This window comes from Pleurodeles waltl, chromosome 3_1, assembly GCF_031143425.1.
Source record: "Pleurodeles waltl isolate 20211129_DDA chromosome 3_1, aPleWal1.hap1.20221129, whole genome shotgun sequence".
Classification (NCBI taxonomy): domain Eukaryota; kingdom Metazoa; phylum Chordata; class Amphibia; order Caudata; family Salamandridae; genus Pleurodeles; species Pleurodeles waltl.
The window spans coordinates 1,628,693,875-1,628,714,192 of record NC_090440.1 but is presented as its reverse complement, the minus strand read 5'-3'; the positions used below and the strand labels follow the sequence as shown (position 1 = coordinate 1,628,714,192).

At 40.6% G+C, this 20,318-nt stretch overlaps 1 protein-coding gene across 1 annotated transcript in view; it reads left to right on the top strand.

Annotated features, from left to right (window-relative positions):
* LRP2 (LDL receptor related protein 2) overlaps nucleotides 1–20,318 on the top strand; it is a 363,947-nt gene that overhangs the window by 199,272 nt on the left and 144,357 nt on the right. The window contains exons 29-34 of the mRNA XM_069225286.1: nucleotides 1,733–1,961; nucleotides 2,584–2,761; nucleotides 3,042–3,170; nucleotides 11,184–11,350; nucleotides 14,965–15,108; nucleotides 15,559–15,668. Of these exons, the coding sequence (XP_069081387.1) occupies nucleotides 1,733–1,961; nucleotides 2,584–2,761; nucleotides 3,042–3,170; nucleotides 11,184–11,350; nucleotides 14,965–15,108; nucleotides 15,559–15,668 (957 nt within the window). The remainder of the gene's footprint in view (nucleotides 1–1,732; nucleotides 1,962–2,583; nucleotides 2,762–3,041; nucleotides 3,171–11,183; nucleotides 11,351–14,964; nucleotides 15,109–15,558; nucleotides 15,669–20,318) is intronic.

Genomic DNA, 20,318 nt, shown 5'->3' with positions numbered 1-20,318 from the left:
TGCTATCTGGGCCCCGTAGTCCTCCTTGGCCCTGCTGTGAGCTGTGGGCATCCTGCACAGTGGGGTTGGTGAGTCAGGTTTAGGCGCCGGTTGGCACAAGAGCAGAATGATGAGCAGCTCCTGCTGTGATGCTATCTGGGCCCTGTAGTCCTCTTTGCCCCTGCTGTGAGCTATGGGCATCTAGTGCAGCAGGGTTTGTGAGTCAGGTTTAAGTGCTGGTTGGCGAGAGAGCAGAATGACAAGCGACTTCTGCTGTGCTCCTATCTGGGTCCCGTAGTCCTCCTGGGCTCTGCTGTGAGCTATGGGTGTCCTGCACAGCGGGGTTGGTGAGTCAGGTTTAAGCATCAGTTGGGACGAGAGTAGAATGATGTGCAGCTCCCGCGTACTGCTATCTGAGCCCCATAGTCCTCCTTTGCCCTGCTGTGAGCTATGGAAGTCCTGAGCAGCGGGGTTGGTGAGTCAGGTTTAAGCACCGGTTGGCACAAGAGCAGAATGAAGAGCGGCTCCAGCCATGCTGCTATCTGGCCCGTAGTCCTCCTTGGTCCTGCTGCGAGCTGTGGGTGTCCCGTGCAGCGGGGTTGGTGAGTCAGGTTTAAGCACCGGTTGGCGCAAGAGCAGAATGACAAGCGGCTCCTGCCACGCTGCTGTCTGGTCCCCATAGTCCTCCTTGGTCGTGCTGTGAGCTATGGGCATCTCCCCTATTTTGTAGTTGGTGAAAATAGCTGTGTTCTATTTCCAAGTGACACTACAGAAGAATTGATAACTATACATATATGTAAGCATCTTCTAGTGTCCTTTGGCTCCTTGCTCAATATGCTTTTTGCCTGCATTGCTAAACCACAAGTTTGAATAGCATTTAGGCCCGTATTTATACTTTTTTTGCGCCGCATTTGCGTCGTTTTTTGACGCAAAAATGGCGCTAACTTGCAAAATACATTGCAATGGCCCGTATTTATACTTTTTTAGCGCCGCATTTGCGTCGTTTTTTGACGCAAAAACGGCGCAAACTTGCAAAATACCATTGTATTTTGTAGGTTTGCGCCGTTTTGCGTCAAAAAGCGGCGCAAATGCGGCGCTAAAAAAAGTATAAATACGGGCCTTTGTATTTTGCAAGTTTGCGCCGTTTTTGCGTCAAAAAACGACGCAAATGCGGCGCAAAAAAAGTAGAAATACGGGCCTTAGATTGTCCAAACTTACTAAATTAATAATTCAATGATACAAATAACTAGAATGTACTTCTCTCTCCGGGATATGAAATATGAATTGTGATACCTTGAGTCATCATACTATGTCAGCCATGATTGATAGGAGCTTTCAGAAAAACATATATCCTACATTCAGGGAAAGGAAATACAATCTTTAAAGTCAGTGGGACCAGAAAATATATTAATATTTATTTTGAAGGACTATTACCAAGAAAATACTGTAATGATTATGCTTCAACATACTCTTGAAATCTGATTTGGTTAACTGACTGTAGATTTTGAAACCCTTCTAATGAAGTAAGGCAACTGCAGCAAGTTGCACATTATTTTGTTAGATATCTAGAAAGAGAAATAGATTTATGGACCCTGAGAAACAGATTCAGAGATCAATAAGATTTAAAGACTAGACACTTGATTATTTTATAGATAAAGTATATACCTAAAGTAATGTGTGCTTAATCATGTATTGAGATAATTAGAATAAGAGTTTTAATTATGCTGATGAAAACTCATCTCCTTTTTTGCAGTGCTCATGTGATGTTCTGGACAGACTGGGGCAGAAATCCCCGGATTGAAAAAGCCAGCATGGATGGCAAGCAGCGAACTGTCATTGTTAGTGAGAAGATTTATTGGCCAAATGGTCTTTCAATTGACTACCCAAATAGACTGCTCTACTTTGCAGATGCATATTTGGATTACATCGATTTTTGTGATTACAATGGAAACAACCGACGTCAGGTTTTAGCCAGTGACTTGGTAAGATCCCAGTTTATTTCAAAACTGGGTCACATGAGATTTGAATCAAGAAGTATACTTTACAAAGATTTAGATTCACATCGTTCTAAACAGATGTTAACAAATTTTAATAGTGAATTGTTACATGATTTTATGTTGCAGAGAAGACAGCTATTCATCCAGCAGTGTCAAACCTTAGAAATGGTTAGATTTTCTCACATATTAATTTGATTTAATAATTGATGTGATTCTGAAAATGTAACAAATACATGCCATTACTCTAAACATGTACCTTTTGTCTATGGATGTGGTATACAATGCAGTGTTCTTCAAAGTTTCTAGTGAAGGCAAATTCTTACCAATTAAGAGCTGTTTAGATCTTCTGACAATAAAATTATTTCACCAGGTTCCTATGATTCCAAGTCATGGAAACCACCACCTATATTTTCAGGTACATAGCTGACATTTTAAGCTCTCCCCCATTGACCATTGGCTATGATCCCTTGTTTGTGAATAATATCGTAAATCTACCATAGGAATTTATAATTGCTCTCAATGCTTTAGCGGGTCCTGTCATAATGGAGGACCCTGTATTCAGTTAAAGATACCTAACCAATGTGTTGCTTATATTTTTTTGTAAAAGGTTTTACGACATCCACATGCTATAACTGTCTATGAGGACTTTGTATATTGGAGTGACCGCCACACTAATAGAATTATTCGAGCAAACAAATGGAATGGAAGAAATCAAACTGTCCTGATATATAATATTCCACAGCCAATGGGTATTTCCGCTGTACATCCAATAAAACAATCTCCTGGTAAGCATAACTATATTTCGATGCCAACCTAATGACAAAATTCTAACATATTTATGCTCTAAATTATTTTTATTTTGCATGCCATTAGTAGTACACAATGATGGAAATGAGGGAGGGGATAACAAAGAATGTTTCATGATTAGAAGGATTGAATTGCAGTAAATGTATATATATATATTTATATGTTTAATGGCATTCACTGCTAATCCCATCAAATACAGATAGAATTGTTTTGTTAGGACCAATCTAACATTCACTTACTATTTTATCTATTTCCTAGGAGTCAATGTATGTGCATCATCTTCATGCAGTCATTTGTGTTTACTTTCGTCATCTGGCCCAAGGTTCTACTCCTGCGCTTGCCCTTCTGGATGGTCTCTTGATACGGATTCTGTTAATTGCAGACAAGGTAGAACAACCAGTTCTGTTGCTATTGTTTTGTTGTTGAATAGAAGATGGCAAAGAAAAAAATTAAGTTATATTTTACAGATATCTGAAGCATGAAAATAAAGATAAGTACGGCAGAGAACTGTGGCTGTTGTTAGATTTTGATTCCCTACAACACTTGACATTACAACATTTCTGTGTTCAACCACCTCATTCAAGTGACCCAAACTAGAGGGGGCTTGGAGAAAGTGAAGTGGAAAGCCTCTGGGAATTCTTCATATAAGGTAGTTTAAGATATGTTGTGAAGTAAGTGGAATAGGTGGCCTCTTAACTATCTAGGACCTAATTGAGAGTTTGGTGTACAGGACACTCCATCACAGAAGTGACAGATATTCCATCCACTGTATTTCAAGTGCATGAAAAGTTAGGAAATGGGGCATATGGAAAAGAAGGATAAAGTAACACAGTTTGTTAAGAATAAAATAATGGTAACAGGATTTGAAAAAGTTTTAGACCTTTTGTATGAACAGATATGAGGCATCATCTAGGGTAACCAAACGGTACTAATATATTTCCACGGAAAGAAAAATTAATTTAGTGGGTTTACTATTACTGTAGTCAGCATTCTCTTAAGCAACAAGGAGAGAAAGAGAGAAAGAAAAACCACTTTAAATAGCAAAAATGTAAACCTTGACTGATGGCTTTTTATTCAGATGATTTTTAAATTGCCAGAGAAAGGTAGCATACTGGTTTGCCAGAGAGCCATCAAACTGATTTAAGTATCTGTATCAGCTAGTTCTTAGCTGTAGGGGACCAGGGAGAGCAGTGAACATGTTAGGGAAGAATAACGTCAGGGGACCCGCATTGCCTGGGCAGAGCAGGGCCTGGAAATAGCATATAATGTCAGGAGCGGCTTGCGGTGCTAAATAGAGGTGGAGCGTCGCACACACAGGTGGGGTGGTGGTTGGTGAAGTGGGAATTAATTTTAAAAAAACGTACCTGTGCCACTGTCACCACCGTGCTGCTCCTGTCCTGCAGAGAGGCTGTGGCCAATCTTGACACTGCTCAAAGCTGCGTTAGGATTGGTTGGGAGCGCCCAGCCAAGGAGCTCCCAGGCAGAATGAGAGCCTGTGCCTGCTCTCTCAAGCCTGGCAACCCAGTGCTGGGCTGGAGACAGCCTACCGCGCATGTGTGTTTGGCCGGCCTGCAACGGAAAGCCAAACATACATACGCAGTGAGGGGGTGTGCTGTGTACTTCTCCTCAGTGCTCGTCATAGCCTGTGGACCCGCCCCTTTTACCAAAAAAACACTAATATACATCGTTTATTATCGTTTTTTTGGGAAAAGGTTTGGAGCTGCTGCTGCCCTAATGGAGGAGCTGCGCCTGTATAATGTACATGTTTCTCTGCTGTATCTTCCTTACTCAACATTTTAGAATATCCTCGGGATTATCAACAGTTCAAAGGCTTTAAAGGCCTCTCAATAGACGAAGTGCAGGAAAGAACACCATAGAGCGTAATACACATGTACAAAGTCAGCAGGTCAGGTAATATCCACAACGTTGACTAAGATTTAAGGCAGGAGTGGCGTAATCTGTGTAAACTTTCAAAAAGGCATTAGTTTACGCCCTTCAACATGCAACATACTGCAGCACGTCTTTTATAGAGCACTGCATCCATGCCATAGATATGTTACTGAAAGTAACCCTAACATTGGGAAAATAACACATTGCCTTTTGTTGTAATACACACCTGAAGGCTAACAAATTTCGTTTTTTTTTGGCCAGTCTTATTCTTTAAACGGTACATTTAAAATCTAACATCTCAGAAGTGAGCGACACATACCGGCCCGCCGCTCAGTTGTTTCTTCCTCTGGACTCGGAGTAGGTCATAGTTTATCATAAAAGAAGCACTTTAGGACACTGACTCTGATTTTAGGCACACTGGAGATTTAATTATCGCTAATGAATGGAAAACAGTGACCGATTGCCTCGCCCCTTCACACTTTATTATGAAGTGGATCCTTTCTGGCATTGTTTATTTTTACATGCTAGCACCAACTTTCATCAAAAAGATTACTTTTAGCCAATCAGAGCTTGTGCTTATTGTAGACTTTTCAACACGGTAATATGTTTCTCCTTGGCCTCGGTAATTGCTGTAGCTAAGGTTACCTGAATCAAGGTTGATTGAAAAGTGTAACTTCCTGAATTTTTCCTTGCCATTGCTTGCTTTTGACACAATGAATTTCATTCACAACAAACCTTTACGTCTCTGGGTTCAAAAGATGACATTTCTTGTTTTAACTATTTTCTACCAAAAGTACCACAAGTAAGTGCATTCGTCCCCGAATAGCAATATGCAGAGATAGATGCAAATGCCAAAGCATATGTAATAGAATTACAATTATTTATTTAAGGAATTTGTTTAGTGCAGACATAGCCATAGGGGCAATCAAGAGCTTTACAAGCAGAGGGAAACAGCAGTGCTGTAACAATACAGGGACAGATGTACAAAAGTATTTAAAGTCGCAATCGGAGTGTTTGCAGCAGCTAAACCTTTATTTTCAATGTACTGAACCGAGTTTAGTACTAAATAAAACTTTACTGAAGCCTAAAATGGGTTTCCAAATGGATTCCAAATCGTAAATTCGAAGGGGTCACACCCAAACTTTTTGCCTTCACCCTCCTTTTTTTCTGAACCGATTTTGGGTAGTTTTACGACTCTGTGGACTTCTCCACTGCTAACCAGCGCTAAAGTGCCACCCCCACTCCCTAAAACATGGCAAAATTGGATGAGACCTGATTGGCATATTTAATTTACTTAGAAGTCCCTAGTAAAGTGGTCGCTATGCCACCTTAAGTAGCCCTTTCAAACATGTCTCAGGCTTGCTATTGTAGCCTTTGTGCAGTTTTTAATTTAAACAGTCAAATGAACCTGACAACACAAACCCTTTGCCAGGCCTAAAACCCCATTTTTAATACACATATGTCACCCCTAAAGCAGACCCTAAACAGCCCATAGGGCAGAGTGCACTGTCCTTAAAAAGTTGGGCATGTACTTTTAAGTTTTATATGTCCTGCTAGTGAAAAACACAAAACTATGTTTTTCACTTTTTTTTTTCACTCTTGTGAGGCGTATCTCTCTAATATGCTAGAAATGGGTCCCCCTATTACGTTTAATAAATGATAACTTTTGTTTGACAACAGGTACAAATGTTGTGTTTTGTGTCGAAGAAATTGTAATTTAAAATTTGCTTTTATGGTAAAATTGTGTTTTAATTTATTATTCTGAAAAATGACACCTTCAGAAAGCTGCCATTTTCTTGTCCTAACCATTTGATTTCTGCAGCCTGTTCCTTTGTCACAGGAGTAGGTGCCGTTGGCAGTTGGCTTTTGTGTATTCCTTCCAGATAGCCACACAATAGAGGGACAAGGTGTTGGCAGGATGGGCCATCCTAGCTGGATGAAGGGGCGGAGCTGTGCACAGTCCCACTTGCACTTCAAAGACACTGCCTCAGCGCACACACACAGAACTTCACACTAGGCTATTATGACTGCAGGCAGCCTGGGACCAGTGTAGGGAAACAGGAAATTTCAGACATGTGTGTGGAGAAAAAGCACCTGCTTGTTCTTCCACTTCAAAGCGGGCACCAGGCATAACATTAGGACCCTCAGTGCCATTCTTTAGTTTACTTCTGGACCTTCAGAGGGGCTCTTAGAGGACTACCCTACTACTTGTGGCCTACTGTGTGCTTAAGAGGACTGCCTGTTGCACCAAGAGGGCTGCTGTGTGCCTGATGCCTGCTGTTAGAAATGGAGAATTTAGTTCGCAGTCAGATTGCCCCCTGTCCTTGTAAGGACCCTCACTCTAGTCAGGGTAAAGGAGAATTACGCTCAGTTAATCCCCCACTCACCACCTTGGTAGCTTGGCACGAGCAGGCAGGCTTAACTCAGAGACAATGTAATAAGTATTTGTACCAACACACACAGTAATACAGTAAACCACTACAAAATGACACAACACAGGTTTAGAAAAATAGTAAATATTTTATCTAAATTAACAAGACCAAATACAATAGAATTCCACAATACATCATTAAAAACATGATGTTAGCACTTAAAAACAAATGCTGCAATTTGGCATTAAGCGGCGTAGTGACAGAGTTGTTTTCCACAATGGCATGCCACTGGCGCCATTTACGGAGTCATATGACCCCCAGGTACGGTATATTTGTAAAACAGGTAGAAAACAGGCTGGTGTACAGAGTCGGGGAGTGAGGCATCGCTGGATCCGATGCGGTATCAGCTCCGATGCTGCAGGGCAGAGGAGGAGAGGTGTTGCGCAGTGGCATCGGGCCCTTACTGAAGAGCAGTGGAGGTGAGTTGGCGTCAGTTGCGAGTTGTCGGTCCCTTGGTTCCAGCAGATATGAAGTCCAGCGAAGTCACAATGCTGTGGGGCGACCTCATGGGGTTGCAATGACATCACAAGGCCGCAGGAGGTGCCATGGCGTCAGGTGTCACGGATGTTGGACTTACTGCACTTCAATCTCTGATAATTTGTCCACGGTCAGGGGTTGCGGTAACACAAAGCCTGCAGAGTTGTTGGAGTCGTCGCACTTCTGCGAGGTCCATGGCTTTAGGGCAGGTGGCACGGTTTCCGTGCAGCAGCATCCTCAGCGAAGTCGCACGGCATCGTCCGACATCGTTAGGCAGGTTTTCTCCAGAAATTCACTTAGAAGGGCAAAGGAACTGGAATGGCACCTTCTAGCAAGCTGGAGTCCACAACAGGCAGACTCAGAACTGGATGGTGAAGCCTTTACTGTCCTTGTGGCTTCAAAACAGGAGGCAAGCTCTACTCCAAGCCCTTGTAGATACCTCTCAAGCAGGAATGCACAACAAAGTCCAGTCTTTGTCCCCTTTCACAAGCAGAAGCAGCAACTGCAGGATAGCCCAACAAAGTACAGTCAAAGGAAGGGGCAGCACTTCTCCTCAGCTCTTCAGCTGTTCTCCCTGGCAGAGGTTCCTCTTGATTCCAGAAGTGATCTCAAGTCTGGGGTTTTGGGCCCAATACTTATACCCCTTTCTGCCTGTGAAGTTGCCCAACTTCAAAGAAAAGTATCTCTTGTTTACAGGACCCTGCCTTGGACAGGCCCCAGACACTCACCAGGGGGTTGGAGACTGCATTATGTAAGATCAGGTGCAGCCCTTTCAGCCCAAACTGCCAGGCCAGGTTTCCCGTGGACCAGAAACAAGCATCCTGGGACTGGTTTCGGGGTATCACCCTCTTCAGCCAGTTCAGCCAGGCTAGCTTGAATCTGGTGGCATAGCGAGCATGGGACCCACGTCTGGCATACCTTTTCCACTTAGGTCGACAAATGCAAAAAAAACAGATAATGGACGGGATGCTGAACAAATCAAACATTCACCCCCAGTCACAGATCTGGGTGTAATCCATAGGGTTTTTTTTGCTTGCCAAACCATTCCAGTTTGGACCCAGCCATATGTAAACCAGTCTTGACCCTGTTCTCGATGAGAACAGTCTAGCCCAAACTGCCAGGTCAGGTCCTCCCGAAACCAGCAACAAGCATCCTGGGACCGGTGTCAGGGTATCACATTGCCTCCAAGTTAAGCCTGACTCTTCTTGTGCCAGGCTGCCAAAGGGTTAAGCACAGGTTAATATAGTGACGTATGTGATTCACCCTGACAAGGGTGTTGCTTGGTAGTTGCTTAAGAAGGCCTCACTCTCCCTCCTACCAACAACTTAATTTCTTACAAAAATCAATCATAGGATATATGGCCTACTGACCCTTGCAGGCCACCATCCCTGTGATTGTAGCCTCACAAGTTGTGACCTGCCTAATTATTTTTCCTTAAGCAGGTCAGTCTGTGCCTACCTATGATTCAATATTTTGTGAAACAACCTAGTAATACATAAGTCAGTTTTCAAAAACAGATGCTGGTTGCAAAGGGAAGAGTCACAGTTTGGGGCCACTTCTGTGACAGTACATCTGGCCCTTAGTGAAGAGAATTTTTTTTGTTATTTTCAGAATCTCTGACTATTTTCATTCTCTAGTGCACTTTGTGCATTGAATTGCCTCTAGGAACTTCCAATTGTTGATTGTTGAACTGAGCCAAGGAAAATTAATTATAATGGCCTGATTCACAAAGCATTTTGCACATCTAAGTTAATTTTAAGTTCATAAAAGGCTTCCTTGCAGACATTTTAATCTATTCCTGCTCAACAATCAAAATCAAAGGAGCTTCCCATTTGTAAGGTTGACTTACACATGTAGAAATTCTGCCAGGTTGGTGGAAATGCTGCAAACCAACATTTAGAGATGGGGAGGGACTTTGCGTTTCCTTGGATAGATCAACGTGTTCCCACATCTCTTTTAAGTGGTTTCCCAATACATGTAAATGTGCTTGGATCAAAGGCATGTTTGCAAATCGAAATGTATAGGTGATATCTGCATATTTGATGTTAATACAGAGGAAAGTGTTTTCAATTGAGAAATTACTTTCATGCAGAATTTGCCTTCTAGAAGAAATGTGTCATCTATAAATGTTATTCATTAAAATTATCTGTACAGTCTACCCCTGTCATAGACTGGATAACTGCAGTGATTATTTGTGAATCCCTGAAAAATCCGAAACCTGCTCTAAATGTGGCAATAATTCTAAAGGAATTAATTTCTGACTCCCTTCCAGCCCTTTTTGAATTAGGCCCATTTGTTAATTGTTTGATCAATTATGAAAAAAACAGTAACATAGCACGTCTTCTGGTCCATCACCTGTCCGACATGCTTCACTAGTATTGGTAATTACAGAATTGAAACAACATATTCACCTAATAAAAAGAAGGATCAGACTTTTTTTAATAGAGGGCCCCTTTCGGTTGTGTTGGAACAGTTTTAACTTAGGGGGTGCTGCCATCAATGGTTATGACAGTGAAGTAACAGAGATGATGACAAATCGCAGCATTACACAAAGAACAAGCATACCAAATGAGCATTGGTGTGGGAGCAGTGTGCAGACAATGGCACATCTTGGAGAGCACTTCCTCTAATAAATGACTGAAGCATGGTGTTCCTGGGTAGTGTAATTTACAGAGAGCACATTTTCCATTGAAATAGCATTTTGAAGTGTCCTCTAAATTATCATCAACCTTGCAGTTTAACTGCTAAATATATACGGCGTACCACAAATTACGTGGGAAAGTGAGATTTCTGCGTATTTATTATTTGTGCATCACACAAGTAAAGTTTCTAGTTTTGTTTTGACCCTATTACATTTTTTGATTTCATCACTCTTCAAAATTACAAAACACGATGTACCTCATTTGTACTTTCTTTTCTGTTGATACATTTTGATATATTTTTAGTTCTAGTAGAAGTATTTAAATTGTGTTACCTGTTAGTACCCATTTTGGCATTTTGCAGCCTTTCCATTCACGCTTCCTGAACGATAGCAAGGTTGTCACTTAATTCACATTACGCAATTTCAAGTACAAAATCAATGAAAGGAAAAATAAACACAAACCTTCATGTTAAATAAACAGCAGTTTATCAGAAGTCATTGCCTGGCACTTCAACTATGCTTTGAGCTAACAGCAAATGGGTATTTTAAAAACACAGTTTAATGACTACTTTATTGCTAATTTTCCTTTTGAACTCGTGCAGAGTTATATTGGGGGTGCTGCAGCCACATCCCGCACCCCTACGTCCAACGCCCTTAGTCACTTTGGAACTTTATGAACAAGTGGAATATTCTAATATGAACTGGTGCTCCTTTGTACTAAATAAAATACATTAAATAGTATCTGTATTTTTGTTATGCATCTTGATATATCTGTATAGGAACTGGCATTAGCACTGTAAATGCTTGGAAGACAGAAACATATTTCCAGTTAACTGTTTTCTTGCTAAATTCTAGTGCTGTATGTTGATTATTAAACAGGCTTCAGATGCAATACATGCCCACTGTTTTGGTATACTATTCCACACGGTATGCCTGATTGATATTATTTTGTTTTCTCAGATTCCCAGCCATTCCTTATTGTTGTAAAAGACAGCATCATTTATGGGATGTCGTTAAACCCCAGTGAGAAATCTAATGATGCCATGGTGCCAATAGCTGGGCTTTACAGTGGTTATGATGTTGACTTTGATGACACACAGCAGATGATCTACTGGGTTGAATACACTGTAAGTAAAGAATAATAGTTGATAGAGGTTCATTAGAGGTCAGTGAGTTCACATAAATAACATTGGATTCTACTTCATTTCTTCACCATATATCTCAAGAGGTAATATTGGAAGTCAGAGTAAATTTACCATTCATATCCCGAACTCCTTTCATCCATGCATTTAGCCCCAAACTCTTTGGTCTTATTTACACCCTCATTCATATCCTTGAGAATAGCACTAAGTTTGCCTAGTCAACAAAAGTTGTGGCCTTTGATCTCTTGACAGATGTAGCATGTGCCATATTTTGAGGTACCTGCCTGTCAGGTGGGAATCTCACTGCCTACAGTGCAGAAGAGACATTGTAGGCATAGCAGTATGTGTGGCCCTCATTTTACACCTGCCGAGCATACGTAATTGTTTTAACCAAACAATCTCTCAGGAGTTTATTTCAGTAAATTAAAAAGCATTGGCCCTGACATGGCTGTTCCGGCCAGGAAAATCCATGGATGGACACACTGTCTTAAATAGGGAAGGGAGACCATCAATTTGTGCTGGTGGCCCAGTGGCAGATGGGAAGTCGGATCAGGGATTTTCAGTGGCAGAGCTGTGTGAGGCTCTGCCACTGGAAACACCGCAGTTCCCTGACCTCTAAGTGAGGATCAGGAAACATACTGTTTGCAGGGCTTCTGCCTTTATTTGGTGGATCCCAAGCATCAGCTGACCTCTAACAAGACCCTTATACCCCAACAGACTGTGAAACAATTATCCACGTAACTTGACAAAAAACAAAGTTACATATAAAACTAAAATGTTACATTAGTTTAACTTGCAGAGCAATCCGTGAATAGAATTAACTGGTTTATCATTGTAACATTAATGCCCTTAAATATTCCACATCTCTTCGATTCTTCAAAATGGTAATGAACCTGGCACTTCTGAAATCTCTGGGACATTTGCAGGTAGAAAGTAACCTATAAGATGACCTAGGATTACTCCTAACTGACTGTTTGGTAGCTTGGATAAACTTGTGGCTTAAAGCCTGTAAAAGAAAAAGAGAATGCATATCACTGTCCACTATTTTTCAGATCAGGTCCAGAGATAATTAGGCCAATTCCCAAACAAATTAAATTCAAAACATAACTAGTAATGAATATAATTTAAGGCACAATAGAGCTCTAGAGTCTCATTTAAGAATGTGCTGGATTGACATGCAGTTGTACCAATGGCCAGAATTAAAATCTGCAGTTGCCATCCCAACAGTTAAATCTCGCTGTTCTGGGTTTTTGCCCCCAGAATGCAGAATACCATTTGGCCTTAGAAATGCCAGATTCAAATCTGCATGTGTAGCCCCCGTTCCGGAGACAAATGTGCTTCCATTTTTTTTTTTCCTGATAGATTATTCCAAAGGGGTGAGGGACTCCAATAGATGGTATCATCATGCTGCAGTGGCAGACCAAGATAGGACAAAGCAAACACTAACATAGCATTGGACCACCCATCTAAAATCATTTCTGGCAACATATCAGTAAACGGTTGAGCGATGTTGTATAGCAGACAGTGTGTTTCTAATTTTCAGAGCTGGTTATGGGTGTTGCTATGTTACAGTTCAATATGAGGGTCATGGTCTGCTTAATGAGGCTGGTTTGAAATGATTATGATTTGATAATTTTTCAGATAAAATGGGATGCCTCTAGATAGTGTGTCCACCTCACTCCAGTCTTTATCAATGTTGCCTCCAGTCTTGAAATTGTCATCTACAAATCATTGTTTTCAGGTATGATAGGCTAATAAGTTCAATGGAAGCCTAACCAGACTACAAACCCAGAATGCAGCAAGTTATCTTTAAAACGTTTGAGAATAGAAGCCATGTCTGTAATAAGGAGTTGGTCTCCCTACCTGTAGCTCATGACCAGAAAAGTCCACATTATGTAAAGTTAAAATGCAGCAGGACTATTCCTAGATATTTCTATTGCGAATGTCCCTCATATTATTAGATGTATGAGGCTGACCTTAAGCAAATTTGTAGCTCAAACAGTGTGCAGTTGAGTAGAAAGATCTGAAAATCAAAAGTGAATGAAGTGTAATGTGTTGTACATCCTTGGCATGTGTCTATATTATGAGTCATCCTTGTTTAAAAATATATTCAATGCATGTAGAGTAAATGGAGAAATTAGACCATTTAAGATTGTATCAGAGTAACAGCCTTGGTCATATTTGATTTCATGATCAAAAGTGTTGAAAATGAATGCTTGCACACTCAGGCCCAAATTATGAGTCTGGCGGTCATGGGACCGCCAGACTCGTGGTGCAGTCTGATCGCCGCAAAATCAGTCATTATCAAAAAAGCAAAATCCTTCAAATGGAGATATACAAAATAAGCTTTAGAATCGAACTGTGAGGAGAACTCATTTGATTATAAAGTTGAGCACTCACAGAAATTCAGTTTTATATACCCACTGATGTACACAACACAGTTTTTCTCATCTTGTACTGTGAACTTGAAAACTGGATTTTCAGATAGTAATTTCTTTGCTACAGTACAGTACAGCAGGCTTCATAGATGTGCTCACTGCCCTGGGATGAAGACAATGCTTTTCATGGCTAGATGTTTTCCCTAGCAGTTAAATACCTGACAACGTCAATCATAATACTGAGTAAGGTACCATGACACAAATTCTCACGTGTAGCATGAAAACCACAATATTCATCCTCATTGAAAGCACCATGGTAATATACACACCACCTCTTCCTAACTTACATCCCCCAAACTATTGATGTAACTTTCAGTTTAGTCATTCAATTTCGTACTGGAAAATGCATACTTTTTGTTTTTTTAATTAAATCCACTTTTAAAATACTCACCTTGCCTTTAGACCAAAACATTTGTGATTATAATTAATTGTAGTATGTAGGAACATTTGTTTCTGAGGTTGTAGTATGTAGGTAAATTTGGTTCTGAGGGTGGGTTAGGGCTGTCTACGGTGTGGTTTGTTTTACTTCAAATGGGTAACACAGCTAAATGTGGATCTGATGCAGGCTTTTATTTATTTCAATCAGGCATTCTAAAACAAACAACAGTCATGAGAAATGCTCACATTGTTAACAAATAGGTTATGTTTTCCTTAAAATGTACCATACACATGCTTAACAATAATATTGTGTACCCTATTAGTTTCTCAGTGTAAGAAAACCTAGATATTTTGGTGCCTGGGGACATGAACATGATGGGGACATGGTCATTAAAGGCACATTGTTTAGGGACACAACACTATAGTGGCCATTCCTTGCCTAAATGCCTTCTACTCTTTTCAATGGCTTCAAATTGATAGGACAGCAATATTTCACAAATCAATCTGATTCAACTGTGCCTTATGCGCTCTCCATTCTTCATGTAGTAGTGACTGTGTTTTCTATTTTATGTTTCTCCAACTGTCATTGCTTTTCACCAATTTTAACATACCAAACATGTCAATGAATTTATATTTGATAGTTAATTTTTTTTACTAGATATACAATTTGAGAAAGATTATATTTTTTAAAGAAATATATACCATAAGGGCTGTAGGGACACATAAAAGTATGCTAACTTCTTTCAAACATTTCTGTTCTCTTTTCGTCCCCTTCCTTCTAAGGGTGAAATTCACAGAGTGAAGTCTGATGGAACTAACAGAACTGTTTTTGCTCCAGCCGCAATCCTGGGCACTCCTATTGGCCTGGCTGTAGACTGGATCTCAGGAAACCTTTACTACACTAACCCTGGAACGCAGTCAATTGAGGTATGTACTGCAACATTTAAAGTTAACATATACATACATTTTGCAACAGTCTGTAAATAGGTGCTGGGGAATTGTGTAAAGCTAAGATCTTTTGACTTTTCAGTAAAAAAGACAATCAAGTATATACCTTGCAATATCTAGTGGAAATCTGACCATGGTTAATGTCCTATATATAAATAAATAAATAAATAGGCTACAAGATTCTCATTTTGTGTGTGTCCTTTTAACGGATTTGTAATGACCATCAAATAGCATAAATCTTTCAGATTCAGGGGCTTCAGTTTCAAAAAGTCTTGTGTATACGTTGATACATATGCAGGATCTCGAGGTGTGCCATGATAGCATTGCATACCTGGGTGGATTTTGCGGTGAATGTTTAACAGCACTTTGATTGCCTGTGAAACCTGTAACAAAAGTCTACAATGCCTAACTCCAACTGTACTTATGCAGGTGTTAACATTACGTAGTGAAGTTCAGCGCAGAAAGACTCTGATCACTAACGACGGGTCACCTACGGCTACTGGAAGGCCAATAGGAATTGCTGTTGATCCAGCCCGAGGGTGAGTGCGCTGTATATTTGTCTCTATCATATCTGAATATGAGCAGTTAATGAAGTCTACCAAATGCTTTTGAAAAATAATTATTTAACTGACTACAAGAAAGGTTGCAGAGCGTTATGAAAATAATTATGCAAACATGACTTGTTTTACGAAACAGTGTTCTTGAAAATCTCAAATAATTGTAATGTAAAGATGACCTTCAGCCCTTTCAAACATATATAAATAATTAAAGTTCCCATTAGAATACAGGGTTAGGTGGATATTTGTTTGTTCTTAGCAGGGCTGAACATGTTTGTAAATAATCCTAAAGTCCCAGTGACATTTTTAGTATAATAAAGTGTAGGTCGAAGTTACTGGTCCACCTGACCCTCATTCTTGCCCAGTTCATGGTGAGGAGCAGTTTGATTATTAACTTGTGGCAACACTTCAGGAAGCACAGCAAGTTTCAACACCATATAACTGCATGTTTAATGAAGATCTAAAGTTCTCTTTTGGAGCTTTGTGAAAATACGCATTGGTAAAACCTCTCGGATGGTTAGTTTTTTTAAACAATAATCACACTCAAAGAAATTCCCATGTGAAGAGCATTTTATGCCTTCAATCAGAGGGGTTTAAGAGAATACAAATGGTACCCGAAGCTGATTCTATGAAAAAACAGCAGTCAGTAACTTGGCCCAGAAAAAATGATTGCATGTCACAGTGACCAAAACTTTGGATTTTAGAGGAGCCTAAGCACAATAATTTGTTTCAGAATTAAAAGGGGTAAAAGAGATTTTTAAAAAATGTCAACGAATTAAGGAATAAAATTAGATTTTCTGTACACATACAAGACAACTTAATAAGTTGATTTCATTATCTGAATCAGTGGTTCTTAACCTGTGGTCTGTGGATGCTTGGGGGTCTACGACACCTACTCAGGGAGTCCACGACTGCTTAGAAAATTAATTAATATCAACAAATTCATAAGGTGTATATCAATAAAGAAACAAAATATAAAATACAAAGGTTCAACATTTTCAGTAAATGCAAAGGAATTTGAAACTAGAGGATAACAATTAAGTTGGTACTGTCATATTGATTCATGAGGGCAGAGCAAGTGCATTAAAATGAATATAAAATGGATAACAGGTAGCCTTATATGATTTTACAAAAGCTCCATACTTCTCATCAAAATTAAAATGTAGATTTGTTTATATTTGCTTGTGAATTACATAAAACATTTAAGCATTCGTGAATTTGTTTGATGACCTTTTGTTTCTCTATTTATGTGTACTGTTTTATGGTTCAAATCATCAGAATTGCTTCAGCTATGGTTACCGGACTCCAATAATACCTCAGTGTGGTCCTGAACTTCAATAATAATTCAGTGGGGGTACACAGAAGTCAAAAGGCTAAGAACCACTGATCTAATTCATAAAATAGCTGAAAAGAAAATGGTTATAGTATGTGTAATAAGGGAAGAAAGGGCCCTTAATATTGGATTTGACGCATTAAAGATTAAAGGAAAGTGAGAAAAAATTCTAAGTTTTATTGTAACTTCACTAGGTGACTAGACAGATCATTGAGAGACATGGGGTGGATCTAGACTTTGTTGGATGTGAGGCTTCTGTCACAAAGTAGCAGCTGTCCTATCCACCCCATTAGAGTGTATTGATGTCTTTGCACTCTAAACAGAGTGGAGGGTGAATGTCCTCCATATTTTAGCACATATCCTGCATCCACCAAGCACTAATTCAGGTCCTTAGTCTATTGGTACAGATAAACACGAACCAAACATGTCAAGCTTACTAAACAGTTGCTCTTCATATCCTGTATTCTAGATTCCTAGGCTAAAATGGAACCAGGAGACACATCATTATGAAATGACATTTTCTTGTGGAGACTAAGAGGCAATAGTTCCATGTTGGATAGTGCACATGCAATTGTAGCAGCTGTGATATATGTAGAGTTCAATACTATTAAATTAAAGTATCTTAATAATTTTTCACCAAAACAAAATCATTTTGGAGCTCTAAACAGATTGTTCCAACTAATTCAGTTGAGGGCCTTCTTGACATCTAGTAATAGGAAAGCTAAAAGAACATTTATATTAGGAGGGAAATGAAGAATAATATTACAGTATATTACTGCATCATCTGAGGCACATCTACTGCTGACAAAGGAGTAATTAAGTATGCTACAAAAACTATTAGTCAAAAACACATCTCTATAATTTTTACTATATTGATCGCCGTTGTCAAGTTTGTGAATAATCTTAAAAAGAGATTATAAAAAGGCTCCATGAGCCAGATATGTAGGTAAAAATGAATTATGTAACCCCAAATATTTAAGAGCACTTAATAAAAAATGTATGGTAACACAATAGAAAAACCATAAGGACCAGGAGCTTTAACTTTTTAAGGGAACAAATACCACAAAAAATGCATTAAATAAATGGGGGATGTCATTATGACCCCGGCGGTCAGAGATAATGTAGTGGCAGTACTGTCAACAGGCTGGCGGTGCTTACCACCACATTATGACATTAGCGGGTTGGCTGAAGGTAATCCGCCAATGTACTACTCTGACCGCTATGGCGGTAGCAGCCGCTGGGCTGGAGATAACAATCTCCACCCTGGCAGTGGCTATTGTGCCACCTGCAGTATCATGACCCTGCCTACAACCATGGTTTCCATGGTGTTCATAACGCCATGAAAACCGTGGCGGTAGGCCCTATCAGTGACAGGGAATTACTTTCCAGTCACTGATAGGAGGCCCTCCCCCCTGTGATGTATAGGTCACGCGCGATCACCGCACGCGATCACCTTGATTCGAGAGAATCATCTTGTGTTTTCTGGGTCATTTTTAACACACTTCAGTTTAGCACCAGAAGAAACAAGAAGAGCTTTAAAGCTGAAGACATTAAATTTGTCACTTTTGGGTTTAAGAGTAGTGAAATATATTTAAATCTTCAATATAGTGAACCCAAAAAAGTGTTGAGACATTTAGGGGGTCATTATGACCCTGGCGGAAGGCGGAGAACCGGCAGTAAGACCGCCAACAGGCTGGCGGTCTTACTTTATGGAATTATGACCATGGCGGTTACCACCATAGTCATCCGCCGGTTCTCCGTTCTGCCCGTCGGGCTGGAGACCTGGGTCTCCAGCCCGGCAGCCGTCACTATACCGCCTGCGGTATTTTGACCTGGCTTACCGCTGTGGATTTCCAGCGGTTTGAACCACCATGAAATCCATGGCGGTAAGCACTATCAGTGCCAGGGAATTCCTTGGCACTGATAGTGGTCACCCCCACCCTGACTCCCTCCCCTACCCCCCTCACCACCCCTGCCACCCCCCAAAGGTGGCAGGGCCCCCCCTCCCCACCCCGACCCCCAACATCACATCACCCATACCCACACGACACGCACGCAGGCACCACCTACACACTTACACGCACACACGCCAACATACATGCCTACATACACACACACAGGCAGACACGCACACCCACATACAAACATACATGCACACATCCATACAGACATACCCACAGACATACACGCACTCATTCCCATACACACAACACCCCCGCAAGCATACACGCACTCACACACGCCCTCTACCTACACACACGCACACCCCCATGCACCCACACAACACACAACACCCCTCCACCCCCCTCCCCTCACGGACGATCGACTTACCTGGTCTGCCGATCCTCCGGGAGGGGACGGGAGCCATGGGGGCAGCTCCGCCGACACCACACCTCCAACAGAACACCGCCACGGCGAATCACAGGACGTGATTCGCTGGGCGGTGTTCTGTTGGCGTGGCGGTGGAGGTGGAGCAACCTCCACTTCCCCGCCTCCTGCCAGTATGGCTGTTGGCGGCTCTCCGTCCGTAAAAGGACAGAGAGCTGCCAACGGTCATAATAGGCCGAGCGGCAAACCGCCACCACTGGCGGTCTTCCGCACGGCGGTCCCTCGGCGGTCTTTACAAAAGACCGCTGAGGTCATAATGACCCCCTTAGTTTTCAGGTAAGCGGGTCTAGATATCTCTCTGAAAGGACCCATGAAGCATTTAAAAAACAAGAATATAATATTTTTATCATATATTATTAACCCAAATTAATACAAAATAAAAGTAGGAGCAAAAGACAGTCAAATTAACTGCAAAACTCTGTGAACAATTCAAAATTAATGTTTTTTGACAATATGAAATACAGGCTTGCCAGGACAAATAAAAAGAAAATCACTACATAAAACATACTGCAGCAAATGGGGATAACTAGTGAAAATTTGCCAAATGAAAATGACATGAAGAAAGCTTTGAGTTTGAGCACTAACAGTAATCAAAATTGAGGGCTTGTTCATGTCATGAAAATACTTTAGAGGGCTCAAAGAAAATGTGCTTAAACTGTATCCTATGCCATAATTCAAAGCTCATATTTCAAGAGGGGCAAGTTGAAAGCATCCTAATTGTATGTGGATGATGAGGAAGTTAAATGGTGCATAAATTCAGTAAAACTCTGCTGACATGAGTAGCTCTACAGTTTGGCAGCCATCTAGTTAGTTGTAAAGCCACACACCAGTCTTTCATCTTCCTACACTCATAACAATTAATTTGAATAAAATGATTTGCAAAGCTATAAATTAATCAACAGCTTTACAGA